Raw genomic sequence first — 21,478 nt, forward strand, 5'->3', positions numbered from 1 at the left:
GTTGTTGAACAAGTTACGCACACAACGTAACAGCATGTTTATTTTATTTAAATTAAATTTATTAATCATTGATTCTATTATTATTATAAAATGTGCATTAATTATGGGAATTTGACTTTCTTATTTTAGAATTACTTAATTATAATTAATAAAATGACATTGATATGGTACAATATTATAAGTACATTTTACAACGACTGAAATTGTTTCATTTCATATTATTAGGTTCCTAGAAAAAGTATAATTGACATTCCTTAAATAAGTAAACTAATATATAGACCTAAATTGAATGCGACTGAAAAATTGTAGTTAATGGTTAATTGACAGTCTGTAATAGGCAATCTAATAATTCATGGATGGGATTTTGTAAATAAATGAAAACGCCATTTAATATGTATATAATTATAACTTTATATTTTATAACAAATATATAGCATACTGCTTCACTATACTTCAAAGTGGGACAAGAAAAATATGTACAACACTTTTCTTATTAAAGCTAAATTAAATAATATCATTTGCATAAACTAAAATTAAACTTGTGACATATTTACAGGTGACACTACTTAAGTCTAAATTAATAATACCAGTCATCAAATAAAGGCAGTTGATTTTTACATAGTATACTCATTTTAGGTAATCAACACCCACTAAATAAAATTAAAGTAAATTATGTACATAATATACGATATTCAATACTAAATGTTTCATTGGACGGAATACTTAAGTCTCACGAATGATAAAATTAACAAAATACGCAACAATATTAAGGCACTCATTTAAAAATGTTTTGATAATTATAATTAGTATGACGTCGAGCTACTGTCTGGTCTAAGTTGTTTAGTTTGAACATCATCATAGGCAATTGTAAACACACTCTTCTTTTCTGTTATTGGTACCCTCTTAATGTTACCGGTCTGCTGTACAAGAGTATTCATAGCTATTCCAGAGTCATTATCATCTATGTTGGTCGTTAATGTTCTATGACTAACATCTGCCACACTATCGCCACCGATATTTATTTTAGAAACGTGCACTTCTGTTCCGTTTTTTCTATCCTCTTCGTAACTCGTGGATATTGATATGCTGTGAGTCAGAGCGCTCTCAGAAATCTCCTGTGATTGATCCTTGCTTTTTACATCGTCCTGATTCACGTATATTGGTTGCTGTTCTATAGACTGCCTCCTTGGTAAGATAGGTAAGTTCGGTTGACCACCCAAGTATTTAGGAATGTGTGTTGGCTGAATATAACAAAGCGGATTTTGGTTTTCATAATTGTGTTCATACCTATGCTCAGAATGCTGAAGCAATGGGTGCACGTCAGGCAAAGGTCCCTCAGGCACTGGAGTTACTTTTTCTTCTTTTAACAATCGTGGGTGAATAAATTCACTTTCTTTTGTTTTGAAGTTTTTTTTTACCTCTAAATTGTCACTTTGATCTTTGCTTATAATTTTACCGTATCGTCCCGTTTTATCTTCTTTTGCATCCTTATCTTGGTCATTTTTGGTTTTTGAAGGCCTTTTAGGTTTCGAAGGCACGACTTTCTCTGGAGCTGTTGGTTTTGAACTGCCTTTTTTGCCATACCATTGCATGTATCGTGGTAAACTTTTCTGAGCTTTACCATTTTCTCCAGATTTTACAGATTCACTGACTGGATCGGTTCTTTTGGCGCTGGAATCTGTATTGCTAGCACTTTCTTTCTTAGACGCCTCTTCCAGCTCAGGGGTTTTGATGTTTCTAGGAATTTCAGCAAGTTCGCGAGCCTCTGTTGAAGAACCTTGCCTGGAAAATACTAAATTACGGTTGTCATGTACAGACGCTGAACTACTTCTGCTCTTGACCTCCTTGCTGCTTTCATGTTCAAGAGCAAGAGGTTCTTCTATAGGGGCCTGTCTTTGTAAACGCTTTCGTTCGCGAGAGTCTGATTCGACTTTTTCTTCTAATGAATCAGAAATTTCCATTAATATTTCTCTTTTTAATCTGGATTTTTTCTCACCGTCAGCCATCTTAATTTGGGTAGAGCATACGGTTTCATTTTTTGATGTTGTTACTACGCTTTTTGTTCGATCCCCATAATTTCTAACACGTTCTTCTCTTTCGTTAGTTTTACTAATTTTCACATGTTTTTCGCTTTCCAGTGACGGCGAAACTTCACTTTCTTCGATGATTGGTGTTTTGATTTTTCTTTTCAAGTCGTACACTCTAATACTTCTTCTCGGATCTTTGTATTTTATTTTCTTTTTAGGTTTTTTCTTCTTAACCCAAGCTACTTTCCTATTTTCGTCATCGACGATTTGCGATTCTTCATCTTCACTATAGGAGTCATTATCACTTCTTGCTTTTCTTCTAGTAGGTTTTAAAAGCTGAGGTTCTGTTTGTGTTCCTATATGACACTCTGTTTGTGTAGCAATAACAGAATGACCAGGTAAGCTCTGAGTTTCTAATTTACTCTCAACTTGAGAGGCAGTTTCCTGATTTTGCAATAGCCTTTCTCGTTCTATTAAAATTTGATGCAAAAGTTCATTTTGTTTTCTGAGAGAGGATTCTAAGAGTTCTTGGTGAATAGTTGATTTGTTTTGCATTTCTAGTAATGCTGATTGTAAATAATCATTTTTCATTGGTACAACTCCAGGAACTTCAGGAACTACATTTGAATAATCGTGAAATTGATTGTGCGTTTCACTTCCAGCCTGAGACCTTTGACCGAAGCCTTTACCTTCTCTTCCGGTTGACATATTGTCCAAATCTGTCACTTTGTTATTTACACTCATTCTTTCTCTAATATTTTTGGCTTCTTCTCCTTGCTCTCTAATGAATCTTTCCATTAGTAAATCTTTTCCGCTATCAACTACAACATACTGAGTATGTGGAATGAGTGTTACAGGTCTCTGTTGTTGTACAGGTAGATTTACATAACGCTCTTCTTCATTTTTACCCCTCGTCACAAGTCGTAAGATTTCTGTATTGCCTTCTTTAATAAAGTATTGATCCCTACCAAGGGAAGACGGAGCACGTTGTTTTTCTTGGAAATCTCGTTTCTTGTTATCAGCCTTATCATTTAAGTTTTTGTCATCAGACTTGACGAAGATGCCAACATCTGAGCCGCGGTCTATTTCATGCCTGCGAATCGAATCATTGTCCTGTTCTCTTCGTTGATAATGCAAAGTGGCGATCCTGTCGTAGCCGTTTTCTAAATCTTCTATGTATTCTTTATGCTTGTTGGCAAATGCTTCTTGAAGTTGCATTTCCTTTGTGTAGATGATGTTTGGACCATCCCTGAAAATTAAAATGTTTACATTTTAGCGACATCTAACTCTGGAATTTGATCAAGTAAGTATTTAGTACTATTTTGGTACTGAAAATACGATTAACATTTAAATGATCATAATGTGTTCATTATTGTATTATAATTATTGATTCTAGTCTTGTTGAGTTGATAATCCAGGTACTAATAAGTTTATCAAGATTAGTCCATATTTACCTAGTACGAAAGGATTGCCGAGCATCATTGTTAGATTTATAGTCATTATCAGCGGCTGCATGTACAAACTCCTGGTGAATATCCCCAGGGGTCGAAGCAGGCTTGGACCTATAGTTCCTCTTGTTGAATTTCCACTGCGTTGGCTTCGTCCTCAAGTCTGCCTGCTCAGCACTCCACGCTTCCCTTCTCCTCCACTCATTCGCTTGTACTGACTTATTTTCTATATTTTGCGTCGACTTGTTTTCTCTCCCAAGTCCCTTGTCGTGAACCACTAAACGCACGTCGTCCTCTGTGGAGTTGACACGTATCACTCTTTTCCTAGAATTTATTAATGGATGTCTATGTACCTAGCTGTTCTGTTATAACTTAAACATGTACATATTTACATATGAAAATTAAGTATTATTAGTTATGTGATGAAGAAGCGCAATTGGGTGGTAACTGAATGGTGTGGTTGTGTGATTTTTAGGGACAACAACATAGGTTTTGGAGGATGTAAAGTAAAATACATAAATTATTACCTATAATGTGGTAAAGCTGATGTAAATCATGCACTGGTTAGTTAGTGCACATTGGTCTGTTAATGATAGAAAAGACAAAATTAGAAGATGAAATTGCATAGACAAAAATGGGTGTTATTATGACCAGTTATGAATTTTAGCTAGAAAAACTGAATAAAGGGGACGCAAGAAATTATAATTCTGTCTAAAACACGAATAGATTTTCCAATTTTAGATTTTAGACTATGCAATTGTTAAATTTCTAAATTGTTTTGTAAATCTATTCGTATTTTTGACGTGTATTTTTAATTAGAAGTTGCGATATTTACCTTGGGGGCATGTATAGTGGACATCCTTCGCATATACAACAGCATATTAGTAGTAGCAACACAAGAGCTACTATTATGGCTAAAAGTATCAACAGCCAGAACAATAGACGACTTTCAGCTTTGTACAGATTCTGAAAGGAAATTACAAAACATAAAATATTTTGTTTCCATTACTTGTTGTTATCATAAAGTAGTACGCAAAGTATAAAACTTACTGAGTCGCTATTGTCCACCGTCGAAGCGTGGTCCCCTTGACCCTTTCCTCCATTGGTACCAGCATTACCAGTAACAGTATTGCCAGAACCATTTATTCCAGAACCAGCATTGCCAGAACCTGCATTACCAGAACCAGTGTTACCAGAAGTACCAGAACCGGTGTTGCCGATACCAGCGTTGGATCCTGTATTTGTTACAGGATTGATGACAGTGTTCGTACCACTGCCATTAGTGTAAATGGTAATATTTTTGGCAAGCTGATCTTGAAGCTTCGCCACATTGATTGCTGTGTTCCCTGTCATGCGGACTATAGCTATTACTTCACTCCTGAAATTAAAAAGATTAGGTTTTACACTGAAAATAACTTAAGAAAAAAGAAAAAAGGCATGGTCAAAGCAGAAGCCTGTCGGCTCAATTTTGCGTTACTTACTTTTCTTGACTAGACTCCTGCCCGCTCAAATCTGTACCACCGTTTCCTTTATATGGCTTTATTTCGATTATATTTACTTTCCCTCCCGAAAGTGTGCTTAGCACTTCTTCTAACTTTTGCCTATCAGGATTAGCACCAGGCACTATGAAGGACATCGTCCTTGTTTTGCTCTCTGGTGGGTATATCTTCACAGTTGTGGTAGAAGATAACATGGGATCTCCCAAATCGTACGCTCTGACTACAAGAACAACAACTTCGCTGTCTTGGTCAATATCTTGGCGTTTTTGCCTGTGAACGTTTTGTTTCTTCGTTCTTTTGAGGACTTCTAGAAGATACAGCTCACCTGCAAATAGGGATAATTTTCGTGAATTTATAGATGCATATTTACGAACTGGGTAATTTTAATAGTGTGATTTCTTAGTATAGCTCACCTGTTTCTTCATTTATGGCGAACTTGCCTTGCTCATTGCCTTGTATAATTTCATATCTGACTACATTATTTGGTGGCTCAGCGTCTTTATCAACTGCCTTTACAAACGCTGCCGAAGTGAAATTGTTCAAGCTTGGCGACAGCACAAACTCGTACAACGACCTCTCAAACTCTGGTGGGTTGTCATTTACATCTAATAACTTAATAATTAATGGCACTGTTACTCTTAAACCTACTCCGTCGTTATCTCTAGCCTCTACTAAAAAATGCAAGTCTGGCATTGCTTCACGGTCGAAGCCGTGGTTGTTCGTTGCTACAGTAATGACCCCTGATATGGGGTCTAAGTGTAGCGATGTGTTTAGGTATCCTAGTATGGCAGTGTATTGGATTTTCCCAAAAGCACCAGTGTCCACGTCATCAGCTTGGACTTGTACGACCCTAGTGCCGGCTGTCACATTCTCTGGTAGCTCGACGTCATAGGACAAGGCCAGGAAGACGGGCGGGTTGTCGTTGACGTCATTTAGGTAGACCGTGACGTTGGCTGTCGCAGACAAATTCGTTGCTGGACCAAGTTCTTGCGCCAGAATCTGGAAATGCAAAGAATAAAAGGATCAATAAAAAGTACCACTTTCAAAATAATCGTTGAACTTTTATGAAATCTGGAAGCTTCATTCCGACGGTCTATCGATTGACAACAATACTTTAGACGGCATAAGAGCCTAAAAGTTAGCCATGTTCTCAAAAACACTTTTTATCAAAGGAAACTGGGACAAAGGGGGAGAAAAATACTGTAAGTAGTTATGGTACTCTGCGCACGAGTTAAATGCGCAAAAATGCGAATGTCAGAAGCAAAATCTACATATATAGGTCCATCAAAATAATCAAATGCATTTATGCAACCAACCAATTAGTGACAATAACTATAATAAACCCACCTGAAATACAACAGACTTCCGCGCCTCGAAGTCCAGCATCGTATTGTCCCGGACTTTAATAATGAACTGCGCGTGTCTCTCCGCCACCGTGGGAGAAATCTCGAAGGTTCCATTGTTCCCCACCAGGGTAAGAGAGAAGACGCCGTTCTTCCCCGCATCGTTGTCGTTCACTTGGGGGATGTATGGGTCGATGAAGGTGAGCGCAGTGCCTTGGGGAGCGTTCTCGTCCAAGTATGTGATGTAACTGGAAACAGGAGAAAAGGGACCGTCAATTTCATACGCAACATTCGTTGCATTAAATTAAAAATCTCACAAATATTTCTGTGCCTGCTTATTTGGCATTAATACTTAGTAAAAAATAACGACCTTTTTCACAACAAAATTAACTGTAACACACAAAACTTTTTGCCCCTACACACTCATCAAACTAAGTAATTTAAGAAAGTAGCAACGCAAATTCGTAGCTACATCTAGCTCTAGGCTGATTGATGAACCTTTGGTACCTAGCCAAAGGTTATTGTAAAATCAAAACTTCTCAATGTTACGTAGCTTTGTGTATTTTTTCCGTTTAGTCCAAATGTTAACTAGCAGACAAAGCCTTATAGCATTAAGTTCGCACGCACATGTGCCAATTTACTTAGTATTAAAGAATACTTGACTTACAATTGGTTCTCAAAGTACGGCGGCGAGTTCTCTCTCTCAGGCAGTATGAATGCCAGCTGGACTGTGGAAGACATGGCCTCGGGCTCCTCTCGGGACAGGCGGACCTCCTCAGCGACTACAGTCAGGAGGATGGGGGCTCCAGCGTGGGATATTGCTGCTATCTCTTCAATAGGTCGCTCGAGAGTCACTTCACCTGGAAGAGAAATAAGAAATATGTTTAAAATAATACTAAAAACAGACCTTATGCACTTTATAAATAATTTACTTTAATTAAGTGTTTGGCCTTATAATTGTCTGGTAGACAAGGTCAATAATCAACTAACTTCTAGACTAGAGGAAAAAATTTTACTAAGAAAAATTTCTTCCCGTCTTACTAAATGAACGTCTTGCCGATATTTATTTACCAAAAAAAAAAACACTTAAAATAGCTTCATCAACTCAACAGTCAACAATCCTATTGGTAGGAAAGTTAAAACAAATGAAAAAATAATGTCGACTGGAAGTAAACGTTTTTGTTCTTAAAATTAAAATAAAAAAGGTTTTACAGCCAGTCTAATAAATTTCGCTTTTCAAATGTTTCCATTATTTTTTTAATTTCCTTTGTTTGCGCCATCTGTGAAAAACACATTAAAACTCTTAGACCTTGAAAAACATTTTCCTTGTTTATCTGCTTTAGCGCCATCTTTGACATAAGCATAAAAACTCTTAAACATTAGAAACATTTTTCGATAAATGCTTGTTTTAGCGCCATCTATGCATTTAGCGTGATAAACACTTACGTTCCGAGTTTGACATATTTTTTGGTGGGAAACGAAAGAAATGATTCTCTCAATTCCCGATAGATGGCAATTTATTGCTAGATTGAATAAAAATAAACAATATTATTATGACTACAATAATCATAATAAACTTTTGTTTATCTCGGTACAAAATTTCTTTCTTACAAAAAAATATAGTGCCTTCTCATATAAAAATGACAACAGTCGATTTTGATGAATTAACAAAAGTTACAAAACATTATTGTGTGACTCTTTTTTCTCTAGTATTGCTTATTTAAATTATACCACTACATAATTTATAAATTCTTTAAACGTTTTTTTTTATTTCGCCCACAAAAATGTTTAGACGAAGTGCGTCCTAATTACCATACAAAAGTGCTCTCTTTATGATTCTGTCGTGATGACAAGGCGCAAATTAGTTGCTCATTAATTTATAATGAGCACCGTGTTTGTATTAATTATCTTCAAAGGTTCATTAGAACGAATAGAGCACGCTACACTTTGATTCTGGGCCTTTGTTAGTTTGCTTAAAGGCAAATATTGCTATAATTATATATTTTAGTACTAATATGTGGCATTCTGATCCACATAATAATTATTATTATGGTATGGTAGCAATCCCGTAAATAATAATAATAAAGTTAGTGACCGTGAAAGTTTAAAACCTCATAATATTAGTTAAAATAATAATAAGAAGTCTCTTTATGATACAGCAAAATCCCGTGAGTCCCAGACCTTCGTAATTTTTTAAAAGTTTGTCAGCGCACACTCAACGTCCCAACACAGGGAAGAACGATGGACCATCATGAAGTTTGGGTTATAATGGCTTAGAAAGCTATACACTTTTAGCTTTTAAAAACAATGAAGGTCTGGGGTTCACCAGCTATTATTAGTCCATAAAATCAATAAGTAGGTAAAGTTATGCAGACCGTCAGTCTCACAGACGGTTTTCAGTTCATATTCCTACTTAATTACTTCTTCAGTTATTGCCCTTGCTTGGTCTATCATAGTACCTAAATCTGTACGTTGCTGAATAGTACTTACTTTCACACAAAAATAAGTTAATTATAAATCTTAACACAATGCTTTAACCATACGAACCGTTTAAAATACACCCACAAAATCGATCCCCCTCGAAATAGGATTAAACTTTCGCGAAATAATTAAGAATCTACATCTATAGGTATCCAATTTACATACGCGTTCCATTCTCACAGAATTCCCATACTTCCATAACCAATATCAGAAGTCCCCAACTTCGGCATTCAAACTCGGTATTCAAGTTCCATAGGTGGTCTGATTAATACGGTAAATTCACAAGTGCTCTAATATCGTCAACTTTTAACGGTGCTCCGGCCTCGTATAGTTCCCGAGCTGATAATGTTGGAACCCAAGTATTGTCAGCCCAGCATTCAAGGGAAGTAACCCTAATAGGGCTGCCAGGTCTTACCTAAAATCGAGCTGGATCAGTCTAATCAGAAAGCTGGATTTGGCAGGCAATGCTGAACATTTGGATGAATTGATACAGTTTCCAAAGATAAAAAGATCAAAAGTAACTCCAAGAGGTTCGTGTAAATATACACGCGGTGCGTCTCTTCGCTGGAACTCAGCTTGACGCTCACGTGTCTAGATCTCCTATAGGATATTTGTAAAGTTTCAGCCGGCTGAATGTCAGTAAAACCTACTCTGGCAAGACTCTAGTCTGATTTAGGAATGGCGTCCAAAAAGTCTAAACTATCTGGGTTTGTTTGGACCCTGTCAACCCTACCTTTATGAAACAAGGCCGCCCATAAACAATAGACGCACAGCGACCGGTATGGTCTAATGAGCCATTATACAAACTTCTATTAGGCATTGAAACCGCAAATCGGGAAACGTCCGAATCAAGTTTAAATGGTGATGTTAATTGTTTCGCAAATGACGAAAGTTGTAAACTAGGAATATAACGATCTGATACTGTTAGCGGAGTCACGCAAGGGTATAATATGGTGCCTTTGTAAAGCTTGATAAGGAAAGAGGATATCCTACGGAAGCGACGGCCCGTCGGTTGTCAAGATGTTATCGCGAAGAAAAAAAACATAGACTAAGGAGTCCCACTGACCTATACTTTTTACAGGCTGTATGCACGTGATAGTGCATCGCATGACGTAACGTATTTATGCCTGAGCCACTTCACCGTTATCTGGCTCGTTACAGCACATGTTATAAACTGTACTGGAGGGTATTTTGCCACGACATAGGGCTGTCATGTTTGTGGCATCGGTATTTTGTAGTTGAATGAGGTCAAATTCTACATCGTCTCTTATGAGTATTATGTTGATGATACTAAATATTCTTAGACTTAGTTGCACCACCTAACTTTGACCGTAACTATAACGATAACCGGTGTTTTTGTATGGAGTTTGACAGATTTTTGACGTTTGTCAAAGTTAAAGTAAGATGGTGCAACCCAGCCATAGAATCCAAAAACCCAACTACAATGTAGCTATAAGTCAAAATAAGTTCCAAATCATTAGTATCCATTGTAGAATGTTTCATGGCTTCAGTTGGACACATTTGGGTTAATTTCAACGAATCCTTGTAGGATCGGAAGTCGTAGAAGGCTGGTGTGTAATTCAAGTGACTGGCCGAGGGTATTAGGTGGGCACTTAATGGTTAAATTTAAAGGTATTTCTGGTCTGTGGGGGTTATTAAACTAGAGTATAGGTTTTAGAGGCGTCTTGTGAGTTCGTGACTAACAATTGACCGTGTAGTTCAGTGGCATCCAAACCTTTTTGGTTCGTGATGTTTTTCGGTTGAGGATAGACCTCCTTGCCCATATTATGTAGAATTCTAGGAAAACTAGGTAAAATCTATCAGGAAATAGCACATGCCACATGTTATTAGATAGATTCGAGAGACTTCGCGGACTATTATCAGTTGTTTGTCTGTATTTATTTCATCAATGGGAAGAAGAAAAATGTTCTTGATAAATTTTAACAACACAGAGCCGTTGCGGGTAGCAATGACCTTTTGGGTTGTTATACATCACTTAAAGTACCACCTATCCGTAGAACCTAACCAGAACGTAGACAGAACAACTCGTTAAAAAGGCGCTGACCTTACGGACACGTAAAAGTACAATCACAGTAGTACAATCTTGGTACAAATTGCCCACTGGGCAAATGCATGTTTATAATTTCTCAGTGGTGGCGAACGTTCGGCCTCATTTCGCAAAATGTTGACACGGGTGGGCACTAGGCACTTAGCCGAACCCGTGACGTGCGAAATGGTTATTTAATTTCAGTTAAAACGGCCCACGATTTAATTAATGGTAAAAATCTTTTAATTACATTCATTTCCATTATGCAAACAGTGATGGGCGATGTTATGTTGATATTTTTTTTCTGCGGTCTTCTTTTTATATTTACGTTTCAATTAATTATTTTCTCTCTCAATTTTTGTTTCGTTCCATTGTGGTGTCAAGAATAGAATGGACGGACAAGGTAAAATAATTGTTCTCTTCAGCATATTTCGTTAATATTTACAATAGGTACAATTATTAACCTACAATCATTAACTTTCTGAAAGTTTCACTAATAAGATAAAATATAATTATCTAAAAAAGTCGCTAGCTGATGCTTACCTATGTTTTACTCCTTCATGCAAGAACTCATTTCGATGAAACTTTAAAATGTCATAGAGCATCTAACACCATCAAGCACAAGGGCTACATTTAATTGGAATCTACATAAACGGAATGACCTGCATTTAGTTACAGTATTAAATAATAAAACTCACCCGTAGTTTCGTTGATGTTGAAGAACGGAGTGAAAGGATTCCCCTCAGATACCAGGCCGTATCTGATTGCCCTGGGCGCTCCCTTGTCGCCGTCTTCTGCCCGTACCCTGACCACCACGTCCCCTGGCGCCACCTGTCTCGGCAGGTGGGTGACAGGGGGCGCTGCCGTGAAGACAGGGGGCATGTCCTGCACGTCTTGCACTACCACCACGACCTCCAATGCGGCGATGTTGCGGGTGTCCTTGCCCAGTTCTACGTATGGATCCTGGAGGATAAAATTAAATGGTGATAGAGGTGGGCGCCACGCCGGCGCGCCGCCGCCGCCGCGAATTTTTTCACGCCGCCGCCGCCGACGACCAGCTGTCGGCGCGCCGATATTGATACTGTACAAACTATTTGAAATTTATTCCTCTCCTATACTGTACTAATTTGTGTTTCAAACGCTGAAGAACTATTTTTTTATTGAGTTGAGCGGCTATTCTAGTTCAATAAAGTCCTAGTATCACTGCGACAGGTACCGATATATTGTGATCGCCGCTATTTTCCTTACAGTTCGCCTCCGAGTCCTGCATCCATTAGGAATTGCAGTATCTTTTGGGGGGCGATATGTTTTACATCTTGTGGGCTTCGGGTGTGTTTGCCCAGGTGTAAGCTCCGCTTGCGCATTAAAGGTCCGCAGTCCGTGAGAATGTGTAGTGGCGTTTCATCTGCCTCTTGGCACATCCTGCACGTTCTTGATTCGGACAGTCCCATAGTGGACAAGTGCTTGTTTAAGCTGCTGTGTACAGTGAAGGCTCGAACTAAGATGCGCATTTTGATCCTACTCAGTCCTATGACCTGCTTAGAGCATTTTCGGTCATAGGCTTTTATAAGAGCTTTGGAATGAGTTAATCCTGGCGTGTCTGACCATGCCTTAAAGGATTTGTTTAGATAGATGTTCTCCAGGGTCATTTGAGCGGGACTTTTGGGAATGCCACAAAAGGGTTCTGGACCATATTGTGTTCCCTTCGCTCCCGCTCTAGCCAGTTCGTCGGCATTTTCATTGTCCACGATTCCCGCGTGACCTGGAATCCATCTCAGCGTTACTCTGTTACGTTTTCCTAGGGTATTAAGTCAACTCATGCAGTTTTCTACCAATTTTGAGGTGATTAAGTTGGAGTTTAAGGCCATCAGCGCGGCCTGACTGAGTTAATATAAATTATGTGGTTGGCATAATTTTTTCGCAGGTTAGCTTCCGCACATTCAATAATGGCGTAGACTTCTGAAATATAGAGGCAAATTTACCCAGGCTTTTAGATAGCCTAAGCTTCGGCTGCTCTCCATACACGCCAAAGCCTACGTTAGGGCCCATTTTTGACCCATCAGTAAACCATATAACAGAAGAACTAACTATAATATTTATTCTTTAATGCCATATAAATTGGTACACAAGGCGAACTTAATGCCGTTGATATACTAATATTGATTGAATAACTTAATACTAACTATATGTATTAACAGTTAATCAAGTACATTATTCAAGTTACTGCTGGGTCTAGTAAATAATTGATCGCGAAAGGCGCCGGTCTCTTTTTCTGTCAAGAAAAAAATCCCCGCTTTCGTCTGGCAGATAACCCACACTATTGGACTATACTTTAAGCGAATCCCTCACACAGAGATTGGCAAATATGTTTCGGAATGCAAATGGGAACCACAACCTCTGGAAGGCAACAAAGTACCTCCCTCAAAGTGTTCTCCGCTTATTAGGTCCAGTAATAATGAGTGCGAACTGACAAGAAAAATCTCAGACCTTTGCTACATGACAAGCCGGTTTATTTAAACCCATTGACACGGATAATCCAAAAAATCCACAATTCAATCAAAAAAATAAGATCAAGCATTGGACTTGATCCGAGACTTGCAGCTATGCCTGCCTTTGATTCCTACTGATGATGATGATCATCCTACCGATTTCGGTCATGGTGACCACTTCGACTTAGCTGTCTTAGCGGCGCTGTTGCGCCCGAAGATGGCTTACATAGCCGATCTTCGCAGCAAACTCCTCGCACATTGAGAGTAATTACCCGCAGATGGACGGGATTTACATGATCGCGTTTTGCGTCGAGTTCAGTTGTGCGCTACTCGTTGAATTCGCGGACTCGCCTCTACACAACACAATCTCCCGCCATTCTAGGTGCTGTGCTGCCAAACCTTCCCATTGTGATTTGAGAGGGCTCATTTTGCATCTTTTCGTATGCTGTTTCTGGATATCTTTGTACTTGACTATCTGAGGAGTTGACCGCCATGTTTTCGCTTACCCTCCACAAGTTCAAAGTAGAAGATTGATTCCTACTACTCTAATTGAGGACGAAAGACGCAGGAGGACAAAGTGACTGACATAGCCCACAGAATCGCTAAAATCAAGTGGCAGTGGGCGGGGCACATATCTCGTAGAGCTGATGGTCGCTGGGGCAGTAAAGTTTTTGAGTGGCGACCACGAGCCGGAAGACGTAGCGTGGGCAGGCCTCCCACTAGGTGTACCGACGATTTGGGCAAGGTCGCAGGAAGTGCCTGGATGCGAGCGGCGCAGGACGTCTTTCGGCTGAAACGAAAGAACTAACACTAAGAGAGATGGCTAAGCTAAAGAAATAGCCAAAATGGACTCTCGTAAAGCACTTGCATTTGATCTGATCACCATGAAGTCCATGGTCTTGACAATGACCACACTGACCACACAAATGATCCATAAGGCTGGCAAGTCGCCTAACGAATTCTCTTATCGCTTAATTAATCTGACATTTGTATTGTTAAAATTATGGAAAAGGATCATTCTTGCTCGTTTATTCCCTTGCCTAAGTATGACCCATGTACTATAGTACACCCGACCATAAATTTTGGCAGAAACCATACCAACCATAATCAGTACAATGTTTGGAAAAGAAAGAATCGTGTACGTCTGCTTTTGCTGCGGTTTCAGCTGGGTTTATCATAAAGGACTACTCTATGAAATTAAAAAGTACCTTCTAGCACACTTCTACTACCTGCTGATGGATTCTTATCTCAGTGACAGACAGATTTAATTCAAACTCGGTGATTAAATCTTCTCTTTTTAGCTGCAGAGCTGGAGTACCTCAGGACTCTGTACTTGGTCTGATACTCTATAACATCTACTAGTAAAGTAGCCCAGACACCAGAAAGCTGCGGCATTCCTCAAATGTAACTGTGATCTTAAAGTGACTAGACTGTTGTAATGTCAGCTGCTTGGCTGACCAAGTAGCGCATGTAATTAAGCCCCGAAGTCTCACCATATCCAATCTAGACCTCGACACATTGCTGCAATCAACCTGCATTAAAAACCTGGACCGTAGGATGACATGGAAAGATCATAAATATAAATAAAACAGAACTGAATATAATATTCCACCGACAGTCAGCTAATCCAACATTAACTATGTGCCTCCAAAGAGCTCAAAAATACATGTTAAGGGTACTTTTATCGGCACATTGGTACGCTCGCCTTTAGGAAATACACGAGAACCTGATCTCAGCCAAACCCGCTATCCAAATATCAAAGTATTTATGATCAAGAGAGCTAATTTACTAGGGTAAACCACTGCTTTAGTGGCTCAAACTCCAACTAACTGCAAATCACCTGATTAGTCTTGACGACAGATACTAAAAAAGCTGATTTAAAAAAAATACCTAATGAACAAAGGTCAAACAAGGTCACGCCGCCGACGCCGCCGCCGCCGAGGTCAAAAAGTCGGCGCGCCGCCGCCGGCCAATTTTATATCGGCGCCCACCTCTAAATGGTGATAAGAAAATCAAAATTGTTTTATGAGTAATCTTTGATGTGATTATTGTTCATCAGTTACGGAGCCTGTAGACTAAACAGAACAACATTCGTTTTCGAAATTATTTCACATTCGACATAGTCAATTGAAAAACAATAGTAGGTAGGTACTAACTTTGGTATAGGTAGAATGCAATCTGTGTGCCTACCATGAGTTTACGTTAGGTGAGCTCGCTAGCGAATACGTCAAAAAATTCTATGAAAATTTTATTTCTTGAAAGTAGCCGCTAGGGGCGCTGCACAATATGTCATACATTTAAATGTCATTTTTTTACGAAGTCGTTAGCGAGCACACCTAACGTAAACTCATGGTAGGCACACTGAACAAATTTTAATGTGTCTAGAGGTATTCAATCTGTGATGTATTTAGTATTCTGTCGGTTCGAAATTATGAGAAGTATAATATAGAAGTAGCACATCACCAATCATTATTCAAATATACGTAGTATGTGATAATTAAAGCCATGTATTTTACTAGTACCTACCTATCCGTACCATTATACTTAGTAATTAGTAGCTTGCAAACTAACAATGTTAGATTCATTTCATCCTCATAGTTATCCAATTTCGCATTGCAATACTGCATTAATTAAAGTAGAAAGTAACTTCACGAAGTGTTGTTAACTCGTATTTAGCTTCTTGTTGCTTTCAAAATGCTAGATCAATACTAAAAGTTCTTTCTGAAAAACCACTACATACTAGCCTTGTTTTAGATGCATTTAATAATAGACTATGATTGATACAAGGGCGCATTATTAAGATTTGTCCGGTAGTTGACCTTCCATTTCGGTCGACATAGTCACCCGGCCTGCGAATGCGCAACTCGATTACCATAATAATGAAGTAAAAGCTAATGGACTGGTTCAGTTTAAACGCATACCACAGCTAGCAGAGTCAAATGGTACATAGACTGCGCCTCGAAGTCTAGGGGTCCCACCAAGAAAATGGTACCCTCAGTGTTCTCAGTCGACACCCGCCGCTGTCGTATCGCAAAAAGCGGTGATCCCTGCAACGAAAAAACGTAAAAACCATATAATTGCTACATCCATTTAGCAAAACAGAAACAAGACCGTAATAGACGATGCTTTGAAATTACAGTACGCGTAAGGACACGCTCTCCATTATTATAGCATTTAAGTGGCCGACAAAACGACCTCAGGTTACGGGTGCCCGCCGTTCGCCACGGAGTGTGAGAAATTTAACACGCCTCGAGCCTTCTTAATGTCCGGTAATTGTGCAACATCATTGGATAGAGAGTCGCGAAAGCCCAACCCATCCCATTGTGCACCCATCTCAAGGCTCTAGCGAATTCGAAAGGAATCCCAGCCTGATTTCATGCAAATCAGACCAATTTAAATAAAATTCCGAAACCAACGCACCGATTGTAAACGTAATTTTGAAGTTTTCGACCATTTGAACAAGATTGCGGTCTGAAAGCAGCATTTTAATGAACCGACTTCTAATCGTTCCTTAATTTTTGTGCGTGGAATGTTTAACAACTTTGTGAATATAATTAATAGTATCTGGCGCTACTTTGCTAAAACTTCGAATATCAACGTCTTAATTGTCTCCAACACGATTGTTTCCCGTTGGAAGTTTTGAAACGCAATATTAACATCAAAAGTATTCCAGCAAATTATTAGAGGCAGGTATAATTTCCTACGCGGCCGTGTGCTGAGCCAACCACATAAATCTTAAAACGAATTTTGTCGGGGGCGTTAGGATACGAAGCTCCGCGGTGAAAATGAGCTCTATTAGTGTGTAAACGAAACCCCATTATGTGGTTATATCAGAATGCGTGGCGAACTGCGAGCGTCAGTAAATGATATTAAACACCCTAATGGTTCGCCGTAACACGTATTTTAAATGCAAAAGCCGTAATTACTTACCCACAACTCCAGCTCTAAAGGTTTTGGTGACAATGGATTTTTCCTCGCTATAACAATCTCTAGGTCTGTCCCTCTTTTTGCGTCCTGCAAAAATAAATCAAAGGTTGAAATCAACACTCACTGAGATGAGTATTCTGAATAGGTTGAAAGCCATGATCAAATTACTGGGAAATCTTTGATGTAAAGAATTGCCAATGAATAGGTTGTGTGTGTCTAATGAATGTAGATGAAACGTAGGATACGGGGCGAACTGTGTCGCGAAGGTTTTTGTAAGAACACGCGTAGGTTTGTTATGTTTATTTTGCGTGTTGCCGCGCCCTAATTTCTCACGTTCCGTCTGTGCATGACATTTAATAGAGTGCGAGTTAATTTCGATATTTCATATTCGCAGAGGGCGCTGCTGTACTCATAGCTATCATCATCAATCAAGCTCCGACGCTGCCTCATTTGCTGGTGCGTAACACAACTTTACATTTATATTCAGTTACGTACGCAAAATGCCGGTCTTAAATTAAAACTATAACATAATTCTCTACTTCTTATGATATTGAAAAAACAGCGAATTACTTTTGTAATGCATGAAGATAATTGTACCTAATGAGGTGGGTTCGTGCATTTCTTGCACAGCGAACATTAAGCGTAAATGTATTCATCAACTTTTTAATATTCATTTCGGTCGTTCTTGTTTTTACTAACTTTTATTTTAAAGAAAAAAGTGTAATCACGTCTTAAATAGGGCGGCGTTTATGTAATAAATTGCGATGGCTGTCAGCTTCAGCTCGTGTGATGGTGATGAAGCGAGCAGGGCGGCACCTGCGTCCTTACGAACCAATATCTCGAAGTATGTTAACGACTGAGCGCACTGCAGCGCCTGTAGGATCATTATTTGATGGCTCGTGAATTAAAAATAGCTTTTATTTTGCTTACCTCAGGGACTAAAATGATGCTGGGCTGGTGCGGGAAAATGGTGTCCCTGGGCGTAGTGGCGTTGGTGCCAGTGATGGAACAGGCGATGCGATTGCTTCGTCCCCTGGTGTTCCGCACTGACAACCTGAAGTCCACGTAGCGGCCTGGCTCCAGCCTCCGCAGAAGGACCACATTGGCTTGGCACACGGAGTTGTAGCGGGTGCAGGGCAGCGTCACTATGCCGATGTCTAGGCGACCCATTTGACCTGTGCAAAACGGTACATTAAAATGTTAGGTTATTGCTCATTAAAATGATATTTTTATCGTAGCTACCCATAAAATGGTCTTTAAGTTACAGGCTCGAGTATCCTAGGAGAGAAAATGTCCCTGAACTGAATGTTTACGAGTAACTTAGTGTGCATTAAAGTGTTACGAAGTATCAATAAACAGCACTGAAGAAATATATCAATTGCGGCGCGGTGCTTTAGATAGCCTGCCCATAGTTAGATCAGTAAATTCAATCATACCATAACTCGTGGGTAGTTGTGGTCGTAATAACGTATTTCTTTTCGATTTCCGTGTTGTAATGCTACTAGTTTTACGCATGCTGCGCGTGGTAGGTAATAAGATACTAGTTGTGAGATCAAGTACCATTGAAGGGCATGAGATATTGTAGTCCTAGTGCACCTAATCATAAAATATAAGACTTAAATTGTAGCTACTTTTGAGGTGTACAGATCAACTTTTAGATCAAAGTAGCATGGGTTCAGAGACTGCCTAAAAAGGAATCTATGATGATGAAATTTAAGAGTCTATGATGCACAAGCTTTTTCTATTACTTGGCCGGCCAGTTTGCAGCTATTTCAGCACACAAAAGATATTTACGAAGCTGACTTGGTATCCAAGTACGCAATCGCTTGTCGTTTCCCCTTTGCAAAAGATTGGCCAATGAAACTGGTTTGGTATCAAAAATGCCAATGCTTAGCCGCTGAAAATTATGCCTACTGGGAAATCGAGTCTGGGACTTCCGGATCTCAGACAGGTGCTCTTACCAAAGAGGTGGATAAAATCAGCCGGTCTTAGCACCTCTTTGGAGAGAGGTCCAAAGGCCAAAGTTCTGGTGGCAACCCGGCACCTCTTTGGTGACTCTCGGCAGTAGATTTTATACCTATGAGCTCGAAATGCAGCGGGTAGTCGAAGTCGGGGTCGGAGGCGCGCACGCGGTACACGACGGAGCCGATGGCCGCCGCATGAGCGTGATCGGGTCGAACACCGGCTCTACTTACGAATAGACTAGGTAGGTATCCAAATGAACCATCGCTTGTCGCTGTCCCTTTGCAAATGATTGGCTAATTGCATCTCTAGAAGGAACAAGTGAGGAAGAGGAAAAGGCAATGGCACAAAGCCTTGTTGTTTCTTCGTTTTGATTAATTGACAAGATAAGTATTCTATAATGTACCTCATCATCATCATCATCATTTCAGCCTTAGGACGTCCACTGCAGAACATAGGCCTCCCCTAATGCTTTCCATGTTGATCGATTGGTAGCGGCCTGCGTCCAGCGCTTCCCTGCTACCTTTATGATGTCATCGGTCCACCTTGTGGGTGGACATCCCACGCTGCGTTTTTCGATACGCAGCCTCCATTCCAGAACCTTGCTGCCCCATCGGCCGTCAGTTTTGCGTACTATGTGCCCTGCCCATTGACGTTTGCCACTTCAGATCATTCTATGTACCTATGAGCTCGAAATGCAGCGGGTAGTCGAAGTCGGGGTCGGAGGCGCGCACGCGGTACACGACGGAGCCGACGGCCGCGTCCGCCGGCACGAGCACGAGTCGCATGAGCGTGCTCGGGTCGAACACCGGCTCGCCGGCGCGCGCGCGCGCTCCGCACGCCAGCACCAGCGCAACCACCACGGCAAACGTCATCCTGGAACAAAACAAAGATATACGTCACTTCACTGTGAAATGAAATGAAACAGTTTATTCAGTACATAGGCCTATTCCAGGGAACTTATACACGACGTCCCAAATATAGCTTGCCCTATTACCACTTCGGGACAACATATGGACTGGTGCTGAGAAGAAGTGGGTCAGCCTCTTTCAAACCAATACAGTAATTTAACTGGGAGTTCTATAAGAGATTGTGTTGTTCACACACGTGGAGACACAGATTGCCATCCTTGTTAAAAAAGAGGAAGAAGAATAACTTAGGAAGAGACGTTACGAAGTCGCTACTATGTGAACACAATTTTGAAGGGCTTAATCATTGTCCGAGTTGCTCAACGGTCAGAACTCAGAAGCTGTATGCTCACTTACCACCTAAAAACCCAGTTAAAGAGTTTTCAATCAAATGTTAATTGATTTTTAATAGTTGATTCATACTCAGCCAATGACAGCAAATTCTCAATGCAAATGTAACTAATTAATAGACATATATACCCACCCCACGTATAAACAATAATCGACTTGCTCACTTTCACGAAATTAATTAGTAAGTAAAGATACGCCTGCAAGCGAAACTCGCAAAAATATAACAACAAAGATAAAACACCCTTTGAATCTTCAATTTCTTCAAAGCATTCTAATAAAACGCTATTTACAACGTGAATAAGTAATACTCGTATCGCCAGCACAAGGCTAATTTGCAGCGGCACAATTTGGCACTTTGGCACACTCGTAAGAACTCACAAACTTCTTTGAAATGCGAAATGCAGGGCGAAGTTAGGCGCAAAGTTGTTCATCTATTTTGGCACTAAGCACTTTGACTTCTGTCTTTGTGTCATGTTTGAATAGCGCTGTCTTCCGCTCTCCAAGGAAATTGGAGAGAGAAGCAAAACATTCTGCTTTAAGTAGCAATCCGTGCCCGCATCAATAGCCGTTTAAAAAGATCAAAGATATAGAAGTTGTTTACACTTCAATTTGTTTTACCGCTGGTTATGCGCAAAATGTTTATCTAATTTCAACGCAAACTAAAAGAAATTAATCCTTTAATTTTGCCTGTATTTTCCTTTTAAATTAACGAGAAAACTTTTTTGAATTTCCAAATTCACAATCGACCCCACGTTTTAGTCAAACAAAGGGAAGTCGAACTGTCGCCTCGGCGTCGGCTGCCTTAACTTCGGGACAGATTTGCTTTGAAGTTCAACCCAGTTTGTATTCGTCGATAACTTGGAGAAATCAAAAGTTAGGCGCAGACGCATCTAGGACAAGCGAGTGGAGTGCATTAAATTATAAATTGCCCGTATCTCTGGACTGGCGTTGGATCAGAGCGGCAACCGCAGAGTATTAGCTGTTCGGTTAGGAGCT

At 39.7% G+C, this 21,478-nt stretch overlaps 1 protein-coding gene and 2 long non-coding RNA genes across 4 annotated transcripts in view; 1 reads left to right on the forward strand and 2 right to left on the reverse strand.

The window, feature by feature from the left end:
- The window catches only part of LOC135072668 (uncharacterized), a 231,304-nt gene that overhangs the window by 137,760 nt on the left and 72,066 nt on the right, over positions 1-21,478 (forward strand). The gene's annotated exons all lie outside the window — the stretch shown is intronic.
- On the reverse strand, positions 387-19,411 carry LOC135072641 (cadherin-86C). Of its 2 annotated transcripts, none has more exons than XM_063966646.1 (13): positions 19,339-19,411; positions 18,192-18,436; positions 17,265-17,348; positions 16,256-16,381; positions 11,544-11,808; positions 6,985-7,177; positions 6,322-6,565; positions 5,388-5,973; positions 4,957-5,299; positions 4,526-4,853; positions 4,311-4,441; positions 3,482-3,799; positions 387-3,276 (listed from the first exon to the last, which is right to left on the reverse strand). In XM_063966646.1, exons 2-13 carry the CDS (start codon positions 18,429-18,431, stop codon positions 804-806), a joined length of 5,331 nt encoding a protein of 1,776 aa, XP_063822716.1. In that variant the 5' UTR covers positions 18,432-18,436; positions 19,339-19,411; the 3' UTR covers positions 387-803. The 2 variants fall into 2 exon arrangements, with proteins under 2 accessions (XP_063822716.1, XP_063822717.1); XM_063966647.1 differs by lacking the exon at positions 387-3,276 and adding an exon at positions 4,003-4,058 and having other exon boundaries at positions 3,688-3,770.
- LOC135072663 (uncharacterized) overlaps positions 20,024-21,478 on the reverse strand; it is a 153,548-nt gene continuing 152,093 nt past the window's right edge. The window contains exon 3 of the long non-coding RNA XR_010257470.1: positions 20,024-20,099. This is a non-coding gene — a long non-coding RNA (uncharacterized LOC135072663). The remainder of the gene's footprint in view (positions 20,100-21,478) is intronic.

Source organism: Ostrinia nubilalis, chromosome 6, assembly GCF_963855985.1.
Source record: "Ostrinia nubilalis chromosome 6, ilOstNubi1.1, whole genome shotgun sequence".
Classification (NCBI taxonomy): Eukaryota; Metazoa; Arthropoda; class Insecta; order Lepidoptera; family Crambidae; genus Ostrinia; species Ostrinia nubilalis.